The following is a 22,319-nucleotide window of genomic DNA, read 5'->3' on the forward strand; positions in this document are numbered from 1 at the left end:
TTCAATTGACGCACGTCTTTAAGTGAATTAAATTAATAAACTAAACCATGTAGCGGGTGCATTTTTATAACGTGTACATTAGCCAACCCTCCAACTTGAATTATGCTTAAGTGCTTCTGTGATCATTTTACAGACTTTACATTGCACTTAATGGCACGAGCAAGCAACTTCAGTTATTGTGATTACCAAGCATGTACACCGTGAATTTCAAAGCCTAATGCAAACATTTGTTTCACTATTCAGTCACGACCTTTCCCTAGCAAAAATGGCTATTATGATGCCATTTATACTTATCTGTCGCCCTCTTTTGGTAAGTTATAATTGTGCTGTAAGGCAAATAACTGCTGCTATAGTCTTAATATGGCGCCAGCCCTGACATAAGGTATTTTATGGTTGCAGCTGGCTTGTACCTTTTAGTCAACCTCAGAAGGATGAACTGATGGATGAACCAGAACATATTTTTTACCAGTGACTGCCAGTAACAAATGTGTTTTTTTACTTAAGCTTATTTGTTTCAGAGTATTTTTCTCTGAGTGTGTCAAATTTCAGAAGTAAGTTGCACATAGGTCAAATTAACACATAACTGCTCACAGATGAAGCATTGTGAGTTGGACGCCATGTGCTTGTGAATGGTGCTAAAGAGAGGGCGGTTCTCTGTCGCCGTAGACTCTGGCAGAAGTGAGACTCTATGCCCATTCTGTGCTTGACCTCATTTGTTGGCATTCCAATGTGGGAGCCTGTTGGGCCTTGTTATTGTTATGCAGTCTGTGACTGTCTGTTATGTGGTATACAGGATGTAAATTGGGCACAAGTCCTACAAAATAGTGGCTGTGGATTCTCACATGGGAGCAGAATGCATTCTGGCACTGCCCCAACCTCAGCGTGTTACCCACAAAATAGACTCAGATGGCAAACACAGCAAGATCAAAGGGGAGGGCTTGGGTTAGGAGCACCAGGGAGAAAATCCTGTTGTCAGGGAGGTACACATCATTGCTGATTCAGATTTGTGTGGGTAACACTAGCATAAAGATGTAGAAAGTAACAGAATCCTACCTGTTTCCTTATGGGGGTTGTCAATAAAGAGAGAGAATCAAGAGCGACCAATCTTACGCGACTTACTCCGTGGCCTAGTAGGTTAGTGAATGGGGGGATGAAGGCTGAGCTGAAACCCTGCAATGATATCACATGAACTCAAATTTACCATAAACAAGTGAATGCTGTTGAAGTTTTCACATCAACTCTTGCACACACAGGCTTTGGACTTTCAACCAGTCTCAGTACAGTTCTTTTCTGAAATGCAGATTTATCAAGAATAACATTCATCAAGTGTAAGAAATTAGGTTATTAGTCGATGGGGTTGGAAACCCCATTCAGGCAACAGCCACAGTCCTTGTCAGGGGGAACCATAAATGTTACCAAATGAACCTGCGCTTAACCATCTCAAACCTTGGCACAAAAGCAGTTACGATTAACTCAGAGGCAATGACTAAAGCAGGGGACAGGGGCCTCCCTCAAAATTACCTGCTAGTTGCTTTAATTGATAACAATGCGAAGTATTTTGCAGGGCTCATACTGGAAGAACTACAGGCATGGGCCACGAGGAAATCTCTTATACCTGTTAATCAAACAGGCTTCGCCAAAGCAGTGGGAACAACAACAAACATATTGTCTATGGGTATGCTTATAGATAAGGCAGAGATGAAAAAACTGCCCCTGCACCTCTGCTATATTGATTACAAAGCGGCATTCGACAACATCAACCACAATCTACTATGGACAAAACTAAATGGCTGGGGCATCCCAAAAGTTCTGTTGGAGCTGTTAATGAACCTACACACAGATACCTGGATTCAGATCAAGGTGGGGGACGGCTCAATGCTGTCAAGGCAGATACAAACCAACAACGGCCTCAAGCAGGGTTGCGTGTTGGCCCCCACACTGTTCAACCTGTACCTGGGGGACTTGGTGCCCCTACTAAATAACTGTAATTTACACTCGCCAAAATTAGGAGGCCTCAAGCTACCATGCCTCTTATATGCAGACGACCTGGTGCTAATAAGCCATACAAGAGTTGGGCTTCAAAACCTCTTAAATACGACCCAGAGATATTCCAAGTCAAATGACTTAACAGCGAACCTCGAGAAAACGCAAACAATGACAATCAGCAAGAATAAAAAGAAGAAAGCTTTCTCGTGGTTCTGGGATAAGACCCGCATCAAAGTCACCTCGTCGTATAAATATTTAGGTGTGAATATAGACAGTGTCGGCCAATTCAGCGCACAAAGGGCTAGCATCAGAGGCAAAGGCTTTGCTCTGGCAATTGCCTTAAAAACACTAAACAACAACCTCTCCGGCCCTTCTTTAGCTCCTTTACTACATGTCATACATGCCAAACTATTACCAACACTAACTTATGGGAGCGAGGCCCACCGAGGCAGAGATGCCGTATTACTTGACAGCACAATCGTGTTGGCATATAGAATAGTCTTTGGCCTCCCAAAGCGATCCTCCCCAGCACAGATAAGACTGGAATTTGGAATTCGGTCACAGCTTTTGGCACGACAGGGGGCATATATCTGCACATGGGATAAAGTGAGAGAAACGACTGAAGGAACCTTGAATGAATACTTATGGAAAGAGCTAGAGCAGACCCAAAACTCACCAGCAGCAAAATGCCTGGCAAAAAGCTTAGAGAACACTGGGCTGGCAGAGCTCTGGGCGTCCTCTGCAGATCCTAAATCACTCAACAAGCTGGTAAAGAAATCGATCAAGCTACAGTCATGGGTCCAGGATAAAGCCACCCTATCAAAAAGATCTCACGCATGGATGGTATTGAATACATACCAGACACAAGTCTCCCAGCCTTATCTCGGTCTAGGCTACGCAAAAACAAAAAAAAACTGTCCTTCTTAAGATACAGACTGGGCCTGCTACCATGCATTCAACACCTTCCTCACTGGCTGAGATCTAAAGCAGGAACACTATGCAGGCTATGTGGCATCGGGGCAGAAGACATGCTGCACCTGCTATGCTCGTGTGAGGAACTGCAAAAAGAAAGGAAGCTCCTGTTGAAACGCCATTTCATTCTACAGGGGGTACGCACACGAAGGAGCGCAGTGCTAACCTGCTTCTCGGCACAGGATCCTCAGCTGAGCTGCAGCTTAGTGAAATTTTTAAAAGCAGTGGAAAAAAAATTACCAAAACTTGATCCATGAAAACCCAACAAATTAGGACACCCGTTCTAACTTATATTGCGGAAATCATCTATGTCGCAAAATTTCATGAAAAATGTTATGCAAAACATGAACGGACTAGCAGGCCTTCATAGTAGATGGGAAGCATAGTATGGCATGCGGCCTGCAAACAAAATCACCCTTTTATGTTGAATTGTTTATTTTTATCTTGCTACTGTATAGCATTGGTCTTAAACACACGTCTTTTAGGCTACATTTTAACTTTTCTTATTGTGTTATTGTATCGCATTGGTTTTAATTAACTGTGCAATAAACTATAAACTGAAAACAGAGGCAATGACTAAATCATTTATGCAGCACACAAACAGTAATAAAATAAAAACCCAAACTAGAGAAATCCCGAATAAATTTTAACACAAAAATTATACCAGAATGAGAAAAATCCAATAAGTAGAACCAGAGATATTACATTTGAAAGTTTCTAGTGAAAGTAGTGCCTAAAAGCATAACTTGCCACTTGTGGTCTTCTGATTGCACTATTCTATGGTACGTCATAGGTTCAGGTGAAGCACAATTTTGCATTCAGGAACCAGGTTAGACCGGCGGAAAGAGTTTCATCTTCTGTGGTAGAGGCAGCGAGGAGGAGACTGAGCGTCACTGTAGTGTGGAGATCAGGTCGGGAGTGTGGACAGTCTTCGTTGTAGTGAGAAGAGCCGGTCTCAGATGGTCATTGCTGTAGCTGGCGTTGGTGGCCGTCGCAAGCTGTTGGTGATGAAGTACGAATTACAGGCTTCACATTTCTGATCGCCACATACAGTTGTCAGTGAGAAGAGCAGGTCTCACCAGAACTTCGAACAGGCAGCCGTCGCAGGCGGCAGGGTCTTTGCATGAATGGGACTGTTCGTGGTTACGAGGCACCCAATCATTAGGGTTTCGATTTCTTCCCTTAGGAGGAGCTGTCACTGATGCCAGCCAACGATCCATAATCCGGTGGGGGGGAGGGGGGACTGCTTGGAGATCAGGACTCACTCCAGCGAAGGCCAGGAGCAGAGCTCCAGCTGGTCCAGTTGTAGGTTCATACTCAAATCACCTGGGCACTTGTAGGGAGGCCTATGAAACTTTTGTGTCCCTGTAGCTCACACAGGAGGGCAGCCTAATGACTTTTGGGCGTACTCTGGGTAACCTTGAATGGCAGCAAGCAGGTCCAATCTTCCTTTTAAGATAGCAAGACAGTCCTTCTTCTATAACTTTTACAGGTTCAGGAGTATTGTGAAGAGTGGCTCTGAAGGTCCAATAGTTATTTAAAACGGGGTGCCAGTCTTTGTGCCGGGGGTTTCCCTGTCCTATCCCCACATCTGGTTCTGGAAAGTTGTTCCTCTTGCCCTGTCAAGGATCCAGACTGTCTGGGGGGAAGGGAACAAAAGGCAGCACAGGCCTGCTGTCAGGTTCCTTTGTGTGTGCAGGAGGCACACCCCTTTGAAGTGCAAGTAGCCCCTCTCCAGTCATCCTGTCAAAATGGCCCACCATGTCCACGCCGAAGCCCCTTTGTGTTACTGTCTGAAAGCAATACACAAACGCCAACAGCAGAACGATTCACAATTGTAATCCAGAACACTGGCAGAAGGCACAAATGGTTGGGACACAAAAATGAAAACTTTCTAAAAGTGGCATTTTTAGAATTCTAACTTAAAATCTGCCTTTACTATTAAAGGGGCTTTTAAATTACAATTAATTTGAGTGTAAACAGGATATCTCTATCTGCTCCCAATCTACAGTTAGCACTTGTTAAACACGGACTCACCTGCAGTGCTCTGAAGTAACCGTGGGATGATAAGCAACATTACATAAAACTTAAAACTAAAGTTTTCCCTCATACTACTTATTTTTGTCTGAAGCATTTTATTTGCACTTGTGAAATCAAGTGTTCCTTTTTCATAAAAGGGAACACTACAACTGCAGTTTGCATTCTTTATACAGTTCTCTTTGCTATTCCCTTGATCCTCTCTACAATAATTTATCTCAATCGAATTTAGTACTGTCAGTGGAATTAAAAAGGTGGAGGTGTCTCAAAGGAGAGGAACTGGGATCCTTTCAACGAGGTGTGGCCTATATAAACAAGCATTTACAATGCAATAGGTCTCGCATTTCTGAAAGTTTGAGGTATTGCGGTTGCAAATAACAATGCAACGCCAATAGCTCAAACTTTCAGAAAAGCAAGACCTAGTGCATTGCAAATGCTTGCGTAGTAGGCAGGCACCAGGACTGCATGTCTTGGTTCAGTACCACAAGCTGCTACTAGAGGTCCTTAGTGACCCAGGCACCTGCACTGCATGTCTGGGTGCAATCCTACAAGCTGCTCCTAGAGGTCCCTAGTGAGCCAGGCGCCACGGCATCAGGTCATAAATTACCTAAGCGGAAAAGTACACAGCTGCTTGCATTGTTAGCAATTATTTGTTTAAAGTCGTACGGCAATGGTGACATCAAAGGACAGCTGCCAATCCACTATATCAAAGCAAGAGCGCCCATGTTCAGGTTTATAAAATACTTTATTCAAAGGTGTGACCTGCATGGTATCCCTCAAAGAAATGACATTGCAGATCTAAAACAAACAGTACATTTTGTCTAACATCAAAAGTAAAATATAAAGACGGAAGAAATTTGGGAAACGTAAATAATTGAAGATAGTACAAAACAAAACAAAACACCTTGTCTCTCTCTCTCTCTCTCTCTCTCTCTCTCTCTCTCTCTCTCTCTCTCTCTCTCTCTCTCTCTCTCTCTCTCTCTCTCTCTCTCTCTCTCTATATATATATATATATATCCAAGAAGCTGCTTACAAAGGTTGGTTGCAACGACGGATTCCCAGTCAGCACCAAGGAAGCAGACACGAACCCAGGATATGTGCAAAAAGCAAGTAGCGTTTATTCTTTCATGAGTCCGCCATAACGCGTTTCACCACCGGAGTGGCTTGATCACATGACAACGTTAACAGTTTTTACTGGACCTTTTAAAAGGCTAGCACTTTAAACACGTGATTGCAAGTGTGAGTGACATAAAAGAAAGTGTAAAACAAGCAACATATATATATATATAGCGACCAGCAACCCAATGGAGGGATTGAAAAAAATGCAATGTGCATATAATTGGCTACCGCTGTAGCAAGACTCAAGGCACACCTTTGAAAAAGTTGAAAGTCAACGAAACGCGTCAGGATTGCCTACCTGCATCATCAAATAAAGAATTGCAACTAACCAAGTGAGTGCGACTCCATTTCTTCATGGCAGAGGAAGAAGGGCTTTAATATATTTCGACGTGGTTCAGTCGAGGGAACACCGCACAGTCAGCAAGAGCGCCAACGTCTCCCCAAACGGACCAAAGTGTAAAGCCTCGCAAGAGCGGATGAAAGGGGAAAGTGGCTGCCACTGGAGACCGGCTCCAGCATGACTTCCAGCTTTCATTTTAAAATGATGAAAACGGGACACTTTGGTGCAAACACGCAAAAACTACAGCGACCAGCAACCCAATGGAGGGATTGAAAAAAATGCAATGTGCATATAATTGGCTACCGCTGTAGCAAGACTCAAGGCACACCGTTGAAAAAGTTGAAAGTCAACGAAACGCGTCAGGATTGCCTACCTGCATCATCAAATAAAGAATTGCAACTAACCAAGTGAGTGCGACTCCATTTCTTCATGGCAGAGGAAGAAGGGCTTTAATATATATATATATATACATATATATATATATATAACAATTTCAAAGGGATGACAAAGAAAGTCCAACCTGCCTAATGACAGCACTGAGCCCTCTGGAAGCACCTTCTTGTCAACCCCAACTATTCTCTGAATGCAGTTTACAGTCAGATCTAGCTGAGCGGGTCTACTCGTATCCAGGTTTAGCTGCAGCACCAAAATCAAAACAGGATTTGAAATTGATATTAAAACAGAAATGTAAAACTGAGCCTTCTTTTGGGTGGGGATAGTATAAGGCGTGCGCCTCATTATTGCCATGTCAAAAAATGCTGCCTATCTCTACAAAGTATTCACAAGCATTTGCAATGCAGTAGGTCTCGCATTAGCAAGAATTAAAGCTATTGGCTTTGCCAACAGTAAACCGACGGCATACTGAAACAAAGCACAGCGCCCATGCACATAAAGTTATTTGCATGGCGGCCTGAGAAGCGGTTGCCGCGGTATTGAAAACAACCGTGCTCTCAGTGCGGTCTTGTATGAGGGGGTGCGTTATCTCGTAGTGTGGTCGCATTTGGAGGAAAGTAACAATTGAAAGTACCCTCAGCTAGGCCTCAGCTTAAGGGCAGTTGCTTCATCCTGAGGCAAGGCAAAGTAAACATAAAGAAAAGAGCCCTTGGAAAACAACAAATGCACACAGAAGAAATAACATACGTACAAGGGGCAGTCATCATGGGAGTGACAAACCCACCAAAAGGTGGGACAAATCAGCCAATTCACCACACAAAAGAAACACATTTTGAAATGCACAACAGGAAGGAACCAATCATAAGCGATGGGTGTGCCTTTAGCCAACACAGTAGATACAGCAAATCTCGCAGAGCAGTGCATGTGTGCTGCTTAGGCTCGACCTAAAAAGTGGGTGGTTTAAGACTTGTAAGCTCAAATGTTTTATTGAGCACAGCATGCCGCCTGACTGGCCTTTTGGTGCCACTCTATGGGTTTTCTGTGATTGCATCTAGGCTTATCCCGCAAAAGCAAACACATATACCTGTAACAAGACAGACCTATTGGCTTTGTTTATGCTTTGTTAGCTCGTTCAGATAAATGAAAAAAATCCATGATTTTGTTGTGAATATTTACAATCGGCATATATACACACATTGTTCTGTGCTCTCTGCAGAGAGGCCAAGTATCGGATGTGCTCACCATTATGATCCAAAGTCAGGCAGGTGTAGAACTGCTTTCTGCCTCAACTTCAGAGCTCTCAATCAAGCACTGTCATAAATACCCACCCACAACCTGAACTCACTCAAACACCTGGATGTGTTTTAGGGAATGTAAGATGAAGTAAGACGTGAAATGTAAACCGGGATTGCACCGCAGACGTTGAAACATGGCAAAGAGCTGTAGGAAATATCCAGTAACAGAACCTGTTCGTTCTCTGGTTTGTTTTACCCTATGTAGGCACCGTTTTATTAACACCCATTATGGGATGTCAAGATTTGCTCAACCAATCCGAATCCCTGGAATTCCGACACTAACTTCTGTCGTTTGTCTGCATTCCTCTTTCAGCAAGATGGTGAAGCGGGGACAATGAATGTGTTTGTCTTCAATAGGTGACCATAGAGAGATGCTGATATTGACCTTATTGCCAAGATGCTTTCGAGCATTAATAGATGTTAGTTTCCCTTCTCCTCATTATGAGGCCTGACTCTGCTCAGGCCCATGACTGTGGGGCCAGGGGCAATTAAGAGCAGTTAATGCTCCGAGGAGAGGGTAAAAGGCCTTAACTATTTTCCTTCAGATTCCCACTGACACATATATGAGTTATTAATCCATGAAGGTACTCTATTTTAGGGTAATTACATCTCTACAGCAGGCCGGCTAGGGTAGCCCCATGGGGAATCTATGACGAGTTCCACGTCACTGATGGCTCAGTAAAAGTTCTGTAGAAAACAAGTCCATAGATTACTTGCTTCAGTGACCCTCCAGTGACCTTGAAGAGTGTTTTGACTTTAATGTGCACTGACTCAAAGCCACACCCACACCATCCGCCAAAGTAAAGGATCTGGGTACCACCCTAGACAGGGAACTTAAATTCAAAGAATAAATCAGCAAATAACCTCGGATTCTTTTGTATCTATAAAACTAATCAACAAAATAAAAAAAGATGTACCTGTTGATCTTTTGAAAACAGTACCCATGGCGTTGGTCCTAACGCAAATTGACTGTTCTAATAGTATTTGCCTCACCCTCAACTCAGGGCTGGTCAACAGGCTCCAGACCTTGCAGAATGCGGCTGCTCGCCTCATTTTTAAAATTCAGAAAAACACTTCAGCAAGAGAAGATGTAAAAAAACTGCATTGGTTGCCAGTAAGAAAAAGATGTACGTTTAAGGCACTCTGTCTGGCCTTTAAATCTCTACAGGGGATGGGGCCAGTACAATTCAGGAATAAACTGAAGTGGTAAGTTCCAACAAGAACACTAAGGTCAAGCTTGGCCAAGAACCTAGTGGTCACCCCCTTAAAGAAGGCTTTTTGGGGAGGGAAGAGTTTCTTTAGATCTACAGCACAACTTTGGAATGAATTACCTATTTCCTTAAAAACGACCTCCCTCCCTGCTGAATTTCAGAAAAAGCTTAAAATCCGGGCTTTTTACACAAAATGCATAATTCAAAAAACTATAAACCATTCCTCTGCTTTCAGTCCATCTTTTAGTGTCTCCTCTGTCATACTTGCCCCCACTCTAACAGCGCCAAGACGTCTTCGGGCATTCGTTGCGCTTTACAAATCTTATTTACATTACATTACATTTATAATTAGGAAACTATGGTATTTATTGATTGTTGTGACATTTCCATCTTTATCCATTTTTTTTTTACAGTTTTCTACAGCGCGAACTAGACCCAAAGATATCAGGTATCAGAGTGCTTTACATGGGCGCCAGTTGCGTTACATGAGGACACATTAATTTTTGTTTGGCACGGGGAGATTAAGTGATTTGCCCAAAATCACAGGATGTTCTGCGTCATTGCCGAGACTCAAATCAGGTTTCCCAGTTTCGAGGTCAACCGCTCTAGCCGTAAGGATACATCCTCTCCCATCCATAATTATTTTTTCTCATTTTAATGGTATTCATCTGCATATCTATATATCTATGTCTATAGCTCTATCTATGTATATATCTATGTATATATATGTGTGTAGATATATATATATATAAATATAAATATAAATATATATATATATATATATATAAATATATATATATATATATATATATATATATATATATATATATATATATATATATATATATATATATATATATATATATATATATATATATATATATATATATATATATGTTATGTTATGTTATGTTATGCAGGGGTTTTGTATAGCGTACGGCTACTCGGAAGAGTGTCCCGACGCTTTGGATTGCACACTAATCTCATAACACAACAGGGAAAATAAAATAAGAAACAGAGATAAAAGAAACCTAATAGGGACCGAAACTAAGAGGAAAAGAGCCAAGTTTTAAGCCCTTTCCGAAAGGCCAACAAATTAGGAATGCTGCGCAGGGACACAGGCAGTTTATTCCATAACTGAGGCGCTAGTAGTTTAAAAGAGCGGCCTCCGATGCGGGCTCTCTTCACACGAGGAACCGTCGCAAGAAACAGGGCTTCAGACCTGAGCGACCTGGCAGGCAAATAAAAGGCCAGCCTCTTCTGCAGGTATTTTGCTCCGGAGGCGTGCAAGGCTTTGTGTGCCAGAGTAAGAGTTTTAAAAATTATCCGCTTCCGGACAGGGAGCCAGTGCAGAGCCTCCAGAAGACCCGAGGCTCTGGCACGGCGAGATAGTCCAAAGATGGCCCGTGCTGCCGAATTCTGGACAACCTGTAGCCGTTGGAGCAGATATTCTGGCAAGCCGAGATAAAGGACGTTGGAATAGTCAATTCTCGAGCCTATAATCGCCTGCACCGTGATCTTCCTATGTTCCTCCGATAACAGGGGAAGGAACTTACGTAGCATCCGGAGTAGGCCATATATATATATATATGACGGTTGTTGAAAGAGCGAAGTTGTACTTAGTTAGTTTCCACATTTTGTTATCTGTACATCAGCACTCAGCTAATTGTTGGCTCTCAGTGCTCTAAGTGAACCCGTACAATAAAATAGTCCCGTCTCCTGAAAACATTAACATCGCAGCATTAGAACTTGTGCAGATCTAATGCTGTAAAAGCGTCATTAGAAAATGTTCTTTCTATAGCACCACATGCTGTTAATGTTATAGCTATTCGATTACCAGTCATCATGATCAAAAGCACACCCACACACTCAGAAAAGACAGCGTTTTGTATTTTCCATTTGTTAAAAAAAAAATTCAGGGAATAAAATGTTTTCTATTCTGTGTTTATATGTAAACATCATTAAATTAAACTTGGGAGCCTTATTTATGCTACAGTTTATTTAAAACATATCCTTCTTTCAGCCCATATAATGTTTCGATTTTCTTTTGTGTAACCTGTTAGTTCAGATTCCATATGTTTACTGGGTGCAGCGCCTACAGCTGGAAGGCTGGTAAAGCACACCTGGTTTCACCTGAATATGCCACCAAAGGCTGGCCTTCCTGCAGAGCTCAGGGGCTCTTACAGCCTTGTAGAGGAGCAGGACAGCAGGGTAACAGAAGGACACTACATTGAAACAGAGCTACACCCTCAGCTTCTCCTTGTGTCTGAAGGAATGTTGCTTGGCCTACTCTGCCAAGGCAGATCATCAGACTCCCACTCTGACTTAGCCCCAGGATATCACAACCCCTGCCAGTAAGTCACCCGGGAGAAGCGCTCCTACTACCCATGAGGCCCCGTTGAAAACACGACCTGCGAGAACATGTATCTCTTTAGAGATTGTGTCACTGTTCATGAATCTGGATATCACTGATAGCATCACTGTACCACCCACTCTTTCGGTTTTTACCACCCACTCTTTCAGTTTTTACCACCCATTTTTTTGGTTTTTACCACTCACTCTTTCGGTTTTTACCACCCACTCTTTTTGTTTTTACCACCCACTCTTTCGGTTTTTAACACCTACTCTTTCGGATTTTACCACCCACTCTTTCGGTTTTTACCACCCACTCTTTTGGTTTTTACTACCCACTCTTTCAGTTTTTACCAGCTGCTCTTTTAGTTCTCACCAGCCAATCTTTCATTTTTTACCACCTTCCTGCTCTTTCAGTATTTACCATCCACTCTTTCAGTATTTGCCACATGCTGTTTCAGAGTTTGCCACCGCTCTTTCAGTTTTTACCACACTCAGGGGCCGATTACGATAGCTGGTGGATCGCAACCTCCGGGCCGACGGTGGTGACCGCCGGTCCGGTGGTGGCGATCCGCCTGCCATCACCCTCAATATTCCCACCGCCAAATTAGGATGGCGGTGGGAATGGTCCTGCGGCGGACAGAAAGACAGTCCGCCGTGGTCCCGCAAGGTGGTCATTTTCCACCCGCCTTGTGGGACATGGTACAGTGGGGGCATTTTGGCAGTGCCTTGCAGACACCGCTGTGTGTATTTGGATGCCTGTCTTTTGTGGCGGAGATTCCACTGCAAAAAGACAGCTGGTAAATGCCTTTGGGGGCCCGTTGTGGGCCCCCGGGGGAGGTGGGGGGTGGGGCGCTGCACTTGGGGGGTACATATGGTACCCCCTGCATTTGCATGTGCAAGGAGGTAGGCACCGCACAGTGCCTGTCACATTGTACATACATATGCAAAACATGTATTTTTACATTGTGGCGGGTGCTGCCGCCCGCCGCAATGTAAAAATATGGGATGCACTGGCGGGCGCATCGTAATTTGTATTGCAGGACCGCCGCACCTATGGAGGGCGGTCCCTTTTGCCTATGCGATGGCATCATAATCAGACCCTCTGTTCAAGTTTTTACCACCTGCTCTTTCAGTATTTATCACCTGCACTTTCAGTTTTTGCCACCCACTCTCAGGTTTTGCCCCCCACTCTTTTCACTTTTTCCACCTGCTATTTCTGTTTTTGCTACCAGCTCTACCAGTTGTGCTATTGCCAGTCTGCAGGCCTCTCACTTCGCTCTCGACAAATCTACAGTTTCCACAGACAGCAGTTCAGCTAGGACCTCGGCTAATTTCCCCTAAAGGGCCTAAGCTAGAATGTCTGTTAGGTGCCCCCGCACAGTCTGCTTCCCTCAGCCAGGCCTGCATGTAGTGCATTAGTTGCATGCAGGAGGGCCTATTCAACCCTTCTTGACTGGGCAGAATCTGAAGGTGCAGAACCAGGCACGGGCCCTGCTGGGCGTTACACTGGGGCGGTGACGTCAGGCAGGGGAGGGTCAGGGTGGGGGGATGTAAAATACGGGATAAGGACCATTAGAGGTAAGTATCAAAATATCGAAAAAAATAAATAAAACGAATTTCGTTGCCCACTATGCAGAGTGGGCAACGAAATTCGTTTTTTTTTTCTCGACACTTACCTCTAATGGTCCTTATCCCGTATTTTACATCCCCCCACCCTGACCCTCCCCTGCCTGACGTCACCGCCCCAGTGTAACGCCCGGCACGGCCCGTGCCTGTGCAGAACTTGTTTCTGACTTGCCTCCTTCGAATTTTCCACTTTACGTTTCAAGATGTTCTCTTTTTCTCTCTTCCTCCCTGCCAGAGTCGACTGCTTCTGAAAAACACAGCCTCTCTTCCGTCCTCTCTGTCCTCTTCCTGGCTTCTTCTCAGAAGCACCGAGGCTCCTCATAGCCAATGCAGCGTGGTGATTGGTCTGAGCGCAGTGCAGGGCTGGACTGGCTACCGGGCGTTTTGGAATGCTGCTGAGCTGGGGGCTGATTTCGTTGATGGGGACCTGCATGTGCTGAACGAAATTAGTTTTGCTTTGTTTTTTTCAAAGCACACACAGGTCTCCATCAACGAACTAAGCCCCCACCGCAGTGACATCAGCCCCCAGCTCTGCAGCATGCCAAAACGCCCGGTAGCCAGACCGGCCCTGGCGCAGTGGTTCGGTGCTCAGCCAGAGCATGTTCTCTACTCAGGCTGTAATGCAGCCCGGTGGAGAACATTCATGCGCACTTACATAGTCCCACCACTCTTCTTCCTACTCTGAGAGCAGAGCAGATCCACCCTGCCAAGACATCGCAGCAGGAACAAATAAAATGATAATACCGTCAAGTGATTATCATTTTGTTTTTCCCTTTTTTTCACTGAAAAAAGCAGTGGGGCAACAGTCCTTCGCCTTAGTGGATGAGCCGCCACTGCACCCGGCCATAGAAGGGTTAGATGAACCTCAGCCCTCATCGGTATTGTTCCTACACAAGTTATCACCGATTACTGGCTTCCCTCCTCACCGCCACTGAGCATCATCAAATCCCATCCTCAGACGATACTCTCTAGCTCCAGGTGCCTCGTCAGCTTTGGGTTTCGGTGCCTCCGGTGGTGTGAAGCGGCCACTGGCCAGAACTGAGAAAAAGACTTGCCCCTCCTAGCCACTTTTAAGAATAGAATTTGAATCCATATTTGTACTTTGAAATGCTTGTATAATATAAATGTATTATTACATAGAGATTTTTTAAAATAAAACTGTTGGTAATGCATCAGAATTGGTCACCATTCGACTAGGTCACCCTCTGCTCCCATTCTGAAAAAAATTGCCTTGGCTACCCAATTTTCAAACTCTGTTGTTTTAATTGACCCGCATTAATCTCAGCCCGCGTATTGGTGTTAAAAACTGAACCACTATCTGGGCCGGACTGGGACCCAAAACTGGCCCTGGCAAAGAACTTGGCCGGCCCCGTGGGAGCGGCCGAGCTGTTGGCCAGGGCTGGTTTTCACCGTTTTTGTTACAGGGGGAGATTTGGCAGCTATGCTGCAAAAATGGCCCCTGTAACAAAATTGGCCCACACCCTAGCAGCCCACCGGGGAAACGCCTGGTGCCTGCTACGGCCCGTCCGGCCCTGATCACTATTCGCCTTCCAGAAAGCTAAGATTTTCCAATAAAGCCTTTCTTCAGATCCCAAGTATTCGTACTGCTAGATTTGGCGGCAGAGCATCTTCATATCTAGCCCCAAATCATTGGAACAACCTTCCTTTCCACATTCGTACATGTTCCAATTTTAGGAACTTTAAGAAGTTCCTTAAAACTTGGTTGTTCTAGACAGTTCTCTTACGCCTGTGTAGCGCAGTGCCGAGATACTTCTACTGGAGTGAGTCGTGCATGATATCAGGTACTAAAGTAAAGTAAAGTACTGATTTTGCCAACTTTGTCAGGATGACAGATTCTGAGGACCAGAATTAGAACCTGGGTCTCACACAGATTTTAAAAGCAAGCGCCTAACTCAGTACCATTGCAGTTGGTTATCGATTCTTCATGGTCAATGAGGAGCTCCTCTCTGATCGTACATACGATCAAAACAGATAGGAGGGATCTAGGATATTTTAATTTGCATTTTTAAGTAGCGTGATTAAGGCCTTTGACATTTGACCTCTGTATGACGCTGTATGACAAAGAAAGAACATGTTACATTCTAAAAGAACAAAGCACAAAACAGAAATGTATCAAATATTTTATTTAATAAATAATACTGAGTCAAATTTTAAACAAAATTGAAGTTTTTTAGTAAGGAAAATGTAATCGTGAAGAGCTATATATTCAGGGAGCCAGAATTCCCAAACGCTTTGTAGCTTTCTTCCTCTTGATTACCTCCTCTTTTCACACAGTTTGAAAACAACTATGCCACTAAAAAGTTTGGAGCCTATTTGCTATGTTTTGCAAATCCTGCTCTACAGCTGTTTGTTGCTAAGGATTTTTATCGAAACCCATGTTCGGAGGCATGTGAGAAACCATGCTTCACCCATGGAAGGTCCTTTGATGCAAAGGAATGCAAAGCAATTCTCTCTACTTTGTGTTACTTTAGGCAACTTTCCAATGCAAAGAATGATTTGGGACCAAAAGGAGATCCTACCACAAACTTTTGAGCTGGATTGCGGTACATTTGTGGCACAAACCCTGTGCAAAGTTTTAATACATATGGGTCTTACCGTATGGTGAGCATGGAGAAAATGAGTCTGAAAATGCTAGTATTGCACATACTCATTTGAAAACCACATTCCAATTATATGCACAGTTCATGCACATTCAGGAACGAGGGACCTTTACAGAAGTGCAAAGTTACAAAGAGAAGAATTCCTTAAATGCAATGTAGGTAGCACTTAAAACAGGGCACCTCAGCCTCAAGGAATTGCTATTTACCACCAACTTGGAGTTGGTGGTAAAAAGCGATTTCCTTTCAAAAAGCACTTTTTTGCTTTTTGAAATGTGCCAAGTGGTACAAATCCATGCCCTTAGGGCATGCATTGTGCCACATGTGCACACATGCACAATTCAGGGGTGCAACAGGGCGTCCTTTGGACACCCTGGCACCCTTGAAATACCTCCCGGTATTACCGATTCGGTAATACTGAATCGGTAATACAGAATGTCTTTACATTCATTCCTATGGGCTTCCAAGGCCATAGGCATGAATGGGAAGGTATTTGTTATTACCGAATCTCAATTACCGATTTGGTAATAACGAATATTAAGAATTCAGTATTTTTTTACCGAATTCTTACCTACATCTGAAGTACCAATTCCTAAATACCGAATCGGTAAAATATAGGGATTTAGGAATCAGTATTTCCCAGTTACCTTCATCTAGCCCCTAGTCGCAAAAATCTGTTGCAAGTTTCATACTGGGGTTTGCAGCCACTAAATTATTTGTGAACCAACCTGGTGATTCGGAGGGGGTTGTAATACGACCTGCTTAACCCCTTCGATGCTTGTGACGGAACCATTCCGTCATCAGTCACGGTTGGGCTGTGCTGATGACGGAATGGTTCCGTCACGACCACAGCCATTTCAATGAGGGACAGCACAGGAGGGGAATTCCATTAGCAGTGAAGGTGTTAATGCATACTTACTTGGCAGGCTTCAAGTTGTGACTTCCTCTGATTGACCACAAAGACTGGGTTGATGGTCTACAAGGGTCAGCAGCCCACCATGTCCTATCAAAAAAGGAAAATAGAGGGAAAGCCCAGTCAAGCCATCCACTCAGTATAATGCAGCAGCATTGTGTTTCAATCTGGGATCCCTACTTACCGTGCTCAAGTTGGGCCACGGTTCTTGGGATAGTGAGAAACAAGTCTTTTAATGCACTAGATCCCCTTAAATAGCCTACTGGCCTTATGGGCATCTCTGAAACAGACTGTCAGCCTGGAATTTAAAACCCTCTAAAACCATTTGCTTTTGCATTGTTTATTTAGAAGCGCTGCAAGCAGAACGCGGCCGGCTGGTCCCTAGCTACAAATCCTGCCCGCCAGCAGTAAAACCAGCCACACCCTGCCAGCCCACCAAAAACGCTCAGTTGCCGGCATGCCAGTTTGGCCCTGATTTTTAGCAGTTTTGTGTGTTATACCATACATGATAGGACATTTTTTCTTTGAACATCCACGTGCAGTTATTGCGATTGAAGTACAAGCCGAGTGAGTGATAATTAGGTTTTCACTAAACTCAGTACATCATGGATTGAATGCAATATATTTTACACCCTTCAGCTTATCTGCTTGGTGAATGGTGAAACCTGAGATGAGAAGCCCAGGACGCAGAAGAGTTGACATCTGTGGTCCTGTGATATTGCTTCTGTTATGTGTGTTCTACATATTTGTATTTACTGTTGGTGCTTTTTACACATTTGGAAATGCATTACCACCCTAATTTGGAATTCAGAAACGGATTAATGATTTGTGGCCGCAATGTCAGTCACAAGTCATTGATACATACAGTACTCATTTGGTATTTGAAAGGGATGCCCAAAACACTCCCTTTCCTAATACCGTTTCTCTAACCATTGATAACGCCATATTGCGATTCAAAAGCACTTTTCTGAATTGTAAAATGGGATTAGTACATTCGATTTCAAGTCTTTTGTGGTCACAAATCGTAAATTTTAGCAGTTCAGAGGATTTGTGACTGAAAGAATCCTTGGTACATCTGGCCCCTAGAGTTCTGAATGATTAAATAAAGTTTCAGGGGCCAATAAGGCCCACACCTGTAAATGCTGTTCTCATGCACGTGAGTACTAAAATGGGATGCTGCCGCCATCAGCTGGTCCAAGTCACTACGCCCAAGTGGGTCAAGGGAGACAATACCTAACAGTGCAGTCTGTGCACTTTAAATTCTTTCTTGTGCATAGATGGGGGTATCGAATATCCTACAGCAGCGTTGGTGCTCACGACCTGGTCATCCTCTAACCCTCAGTGCTCTCTTGTAAATTGCTTTGAAATTGCAGCTGCTACTAAGCGAAGGGCAATATATCCATGCAACGCTGTGTGAGTCAGGACCATGTGTGTAGTGTTATCCTTATAGTTGCTCTGTATTTGTACTGGCACCACAAAATTCTGCCTTAAGCGGATTCTTCACAGGATCTCACCCTGTGGCATTTTCTTTTGGCCCCAATGGCCTTTAGTATAATTTACTATTTCAACTCCAGTCTGCACAACAGGAGGGAAGGTGTTTGACTAAAAGCCCATCATCAGTATGACAATGCTTTCCTTACGGCAAGTTGTTGTAACGACTTGTTTAATAAAGAAATGCGTTGTAAAGACGCATTCGCGGTTCGGACCGCATCGTTAAGGCACAGCGTGGGTCGCGCTGCGATGAAAAGGCTGCTTCCCCAATTTTGATTGCAAGATGCAAAAGCGCTGCGAAACAGTTTTTAAACTCTTAAAAGTGACTGTGCTTTGGACTTGTTTTTTTCTTTAACCTCCTTCAAAAATATTCACTAAGATGGCACCAAAATGCGTGGCGATTTTTTAAAGACACAGTACAGATTAAAACTCAGCATCCTGCTGGTGGAAACACATTGCAATATTAATTATTTCCTTGTTTATTCCCCATTTATTGGCAGGGTTTCTTCAAGAGGACAGTTCAAAACAACAAACGCTACACCTGCACAGAAAACCAAACTTGCAAAATTGACAAAACACAGAGGAAACGATGCCCCTACTGCCGGTTTCAAAAGTGTTTGACCGTAGGAATGAGATTAGAAGGTAAGACTTAGACAGAACACTTACATCTCTTCAAGTTCATATTTTTATCTCTGTCCTTCTCTGCTGGGTCTGATTTCAGAGGTTCCGTTTTAGTGAGCGTTCTGGGGTAGGCAAGGGAAGATATCTTTATAGAACAGGATGTCGATTGGTGTTAATCATAAAAATATTATTAAAAAAATGAGATCATATGATATAGAACTGAATGTTATGTAATTATGGAGCTGGGGACACTGGCATTTTGACTAACAACGAATATGTAGTCATAAAAAAGGCATGAGTTGTGCGCAACATTGCAAGATGTCTTCTCCATGTAATATGTGAAACTTTTCCTACATTTTCATGTACTATAAGAATTACACATTGTGGTGGTCTGCATGAAGATTGTCGCTTGCTAGGTCCTCGCTTACCAAAGTCGTAAGAGATACATTTTCAACAGGTTTTCCATGCACAGGGGCGGCTCTATGCTCATGGTGGCCCTGGGCAGGGAGCGTGGGTAGGGGGCCCGAAAGGGGGCCTGAGCTCCGGAGCCCCCCGGAGCTCAGGAGGGGGGGTCAGGGTGTTAGGAAGTGGAACAGAGCCGGAGGCTGCCAAATCCCCGCTACGCAAATATGTATCCATCCTCAGAGGATTATTATATTAAGAATATATATTGGCGTGGTGGCCCCTGGGGTTTGGTGGCCCTGTGCAGGTGCACAGCTTGCACATGCCTAAGGCCGCCCCTGCCATTTAGCTCCTATATTCACTTCGTAAAAGTTGTTTGAGTATCGCATTCAGCTGTATCACACATGCACTTTCAAAGGATCGGGCTGAACAAGCCTCCCGCAGGCAAGAATTACATGTACTGCCTTACATGTAACACGTGGCAAAAATAACAGGGATTACTTGAGGTTATGCATGGGTTAAATAGAAAATCCATCTGTGCCTACACGAACACCACAGTGACAATGATCTAACTTATGTAGATGGGTGTGAGTATATGACGGGGATGCATGTAGGGTGGTTAGACCACTTTAAGGCATATCAATGTAGTTCAGAGTAGTTATTGCTCACAACAATTGAGTTATTACAAAAAATAGATGCACAAAAGCTCAGAATCCTCTGATGAATACTACACTTAAATATAAGTATGTCAAATTCCTTAAATTCAATAACATTTCTGTAAAAACAAAACAAAAAAAACAATGCTCTCTCAGAATCAGTTGCCATTATGTGCCACTGGCATAAATTATTTTTAGAAAATTCAATCGATTCTTTTGGATCGTACAAATATAAGTACAATAAAATGAATCTCAAAATACCGGACATACTTAAAAATTGTTTATGTTGTCTTTTCCCAGAGATGTACTTAAAATTATCCCTAATCTACATTTTGACGATCTCTTGTAAACTATCATTTTTAGCCAGTTCCATCACAACTTTCAATTTCCATAGTTGAAATTATTACTTTTTGAGTAGATGTACCTCAAATTCATGATAGTCCACAATGCCAATCCACGCGTTGAATTATCAATTTCTGTATTTGGAAGAGGGGGTCTTGTATACTGCCCCCTGCTCTCCTAAAAACGGCCTACATCATCAAATGTACTCCCCAGAATTACAGGATCCCCCAAAAAGTATGCTTTTTACTTGGAAAAAGAGGTTGGCAAATCCTGCACTCCTTTCCTCACAGCTGTAAAAGGTTAATTGGCAATGAAGGGTCCAGCTTGTGCTTTCCAGGAAGCCACTGCTGCCCTGGAACCTGTGTTACCGCGAATAGGTGACTTTAATGAAAACTTGTAAAATCTTTTCAATTGGAGCAGCAAGAACAGCAGATGGTACCGTGCTCTGAAGAAGGCTGCTCTTCAATCTCTGAAATAAGCTGTCATGGCATGAAGGATAAACTGCAACAAATGATGGACAAAATGCTGAATAAATCATACATTCAACCCCAGTCAAGAGGTCTGGGTTAAATCCATCGTTCTGTTGCCCACTACGCTACCCCTGTTTGGACCCACCCATATGCAAATCAGTCTCGACCCTGTGCCTCATGGGAACAGGACAATGGCATGAAGGATGTAGAGACATTGGGTGCTCTTATGATAGGCCAAGGCGGAGTTATAAGGATCATGGCTAGAATGATTTGCATACAGTCTTCATATGACCAGGCTTGGAACGGTTATTTGCTACATGGATCCGTTCCTGTAATTGTTCGTTTCTTGATTATATTGACCCTGGTAGAATGCTTTCTTTTTACCATCATATTCTCACTTCTTACAGCTGCACAAATGATGTATTTGATTTACAGCTGTCAGATTGTAAGTGTGTTATGCATCATATTCACCGAGTGTTCTGCGCATTAGTATCTTAATTAAGATACAGGGGAGATTTCTACATGAAGCACGCCTACTGAGTTTGAGGGTCATGAACCTCTTTAATTTTAGGAGGAATTGCAGCCTCTTCGGCTGGGATGGATTGGTATTTAATAACATTTACAGGATGAAAATGAGTTATTCTCAAAAACAAGCTGCGCAACAGTCACGGATATACCATAGGTGTTGTGACAGTGATAACCTCATAACATATGCTCCTTAAAGGAGGAGCAGTGGATTCTGGATCTTTTCTTTTCCCTAATACCACGCCTCTTCTACTCCCATGTCTCCGCTTTTCCTTACTTAGAATATGGTTTCTCATGATTTTTTTATTTTACAGAGTTTTATATAGTGCGAACTTGACCCGGTATTAGGTATCAGAGCGCTTTACATAGCACAAGTTACGTTACACGAGGACACATTCATTTTTGTTAGGCAGGGGGAGATTAAGTGATTTGCCCTGAATGACAGGATGTTCAGAGTCCTTGCAGAGGCTCGAACCCGGTTCCCCAGATTCGAGGTCGCCCGCCCTAGCCGTTAAGCCCCTTTGCCAGCATTGTTATTCAATGATGCCTGTGGTGGACCTTGGTGAACCTCAGTAGCGGCCCGTGGAGGGAGTTCCGCGGGGTGTTGAGGCGAGGCGGGGTGGGGGAGGGGCAGGGTGGGGGGTAGTAAACTCAGGCTCACAGCCGACCAGAGTAATGTAAAGAAATAAAATAAATAAAACGAATTTCATTGCGCGCGCTGAATTGCATTTGGACCTCACTCCACGGGCCGCTACTGGTGAACCTTCTTCAGAAAGGCAGTGCAATTGCAAACGGCTTTATTACCCGGCGCAGGATCTTTCCATTTTAGTCATCTCTCCTTGTGCTCATGTCCAATATTCCCTCATGATCATGCACTAACATGCATGAGTATATCCCTCTCAAATGATGGGAGATGGGCTTCCAGGGCAGGTTTAGTTGACCCGGAA

General features: G+C 43.6%; 1 protein-coding gene across 1 annotated transcript in view; it reads left to right on the top strand.

Moving 5' to 3' along the window:
* Positions 1-22,319, top strand: part of LOC147710266 (steroidogenic factor 1-like) — a 438,859-nt gene that overhangs the window by 23,250 nt on the left and 393,290 nt on the right. The window contains exon 3 of the mRNA XM_086919966.1: positions 18,857-18,998. Within this exon, the coding sequence (XP_086776092.1) occupies positions 18,857-18,998 (142 nt within the window). The remainder of the gene's footprint in view (positions 1-18,856; positions 18,999-22,319) is intronic.

This window comes from Lissotriton vulgaris, chromosome 5, assembly GCF_964263255.1.
Source record: "Lissotriton vulgaris chromosome 5, aLisVul1.2, whole genome shotgun sequence".
NCBI lineage: Eukaryota > Metazoa > Chordata > Amphibia > Caudata > Salamandridae > Lissotriton > Lissotriton vulgaris.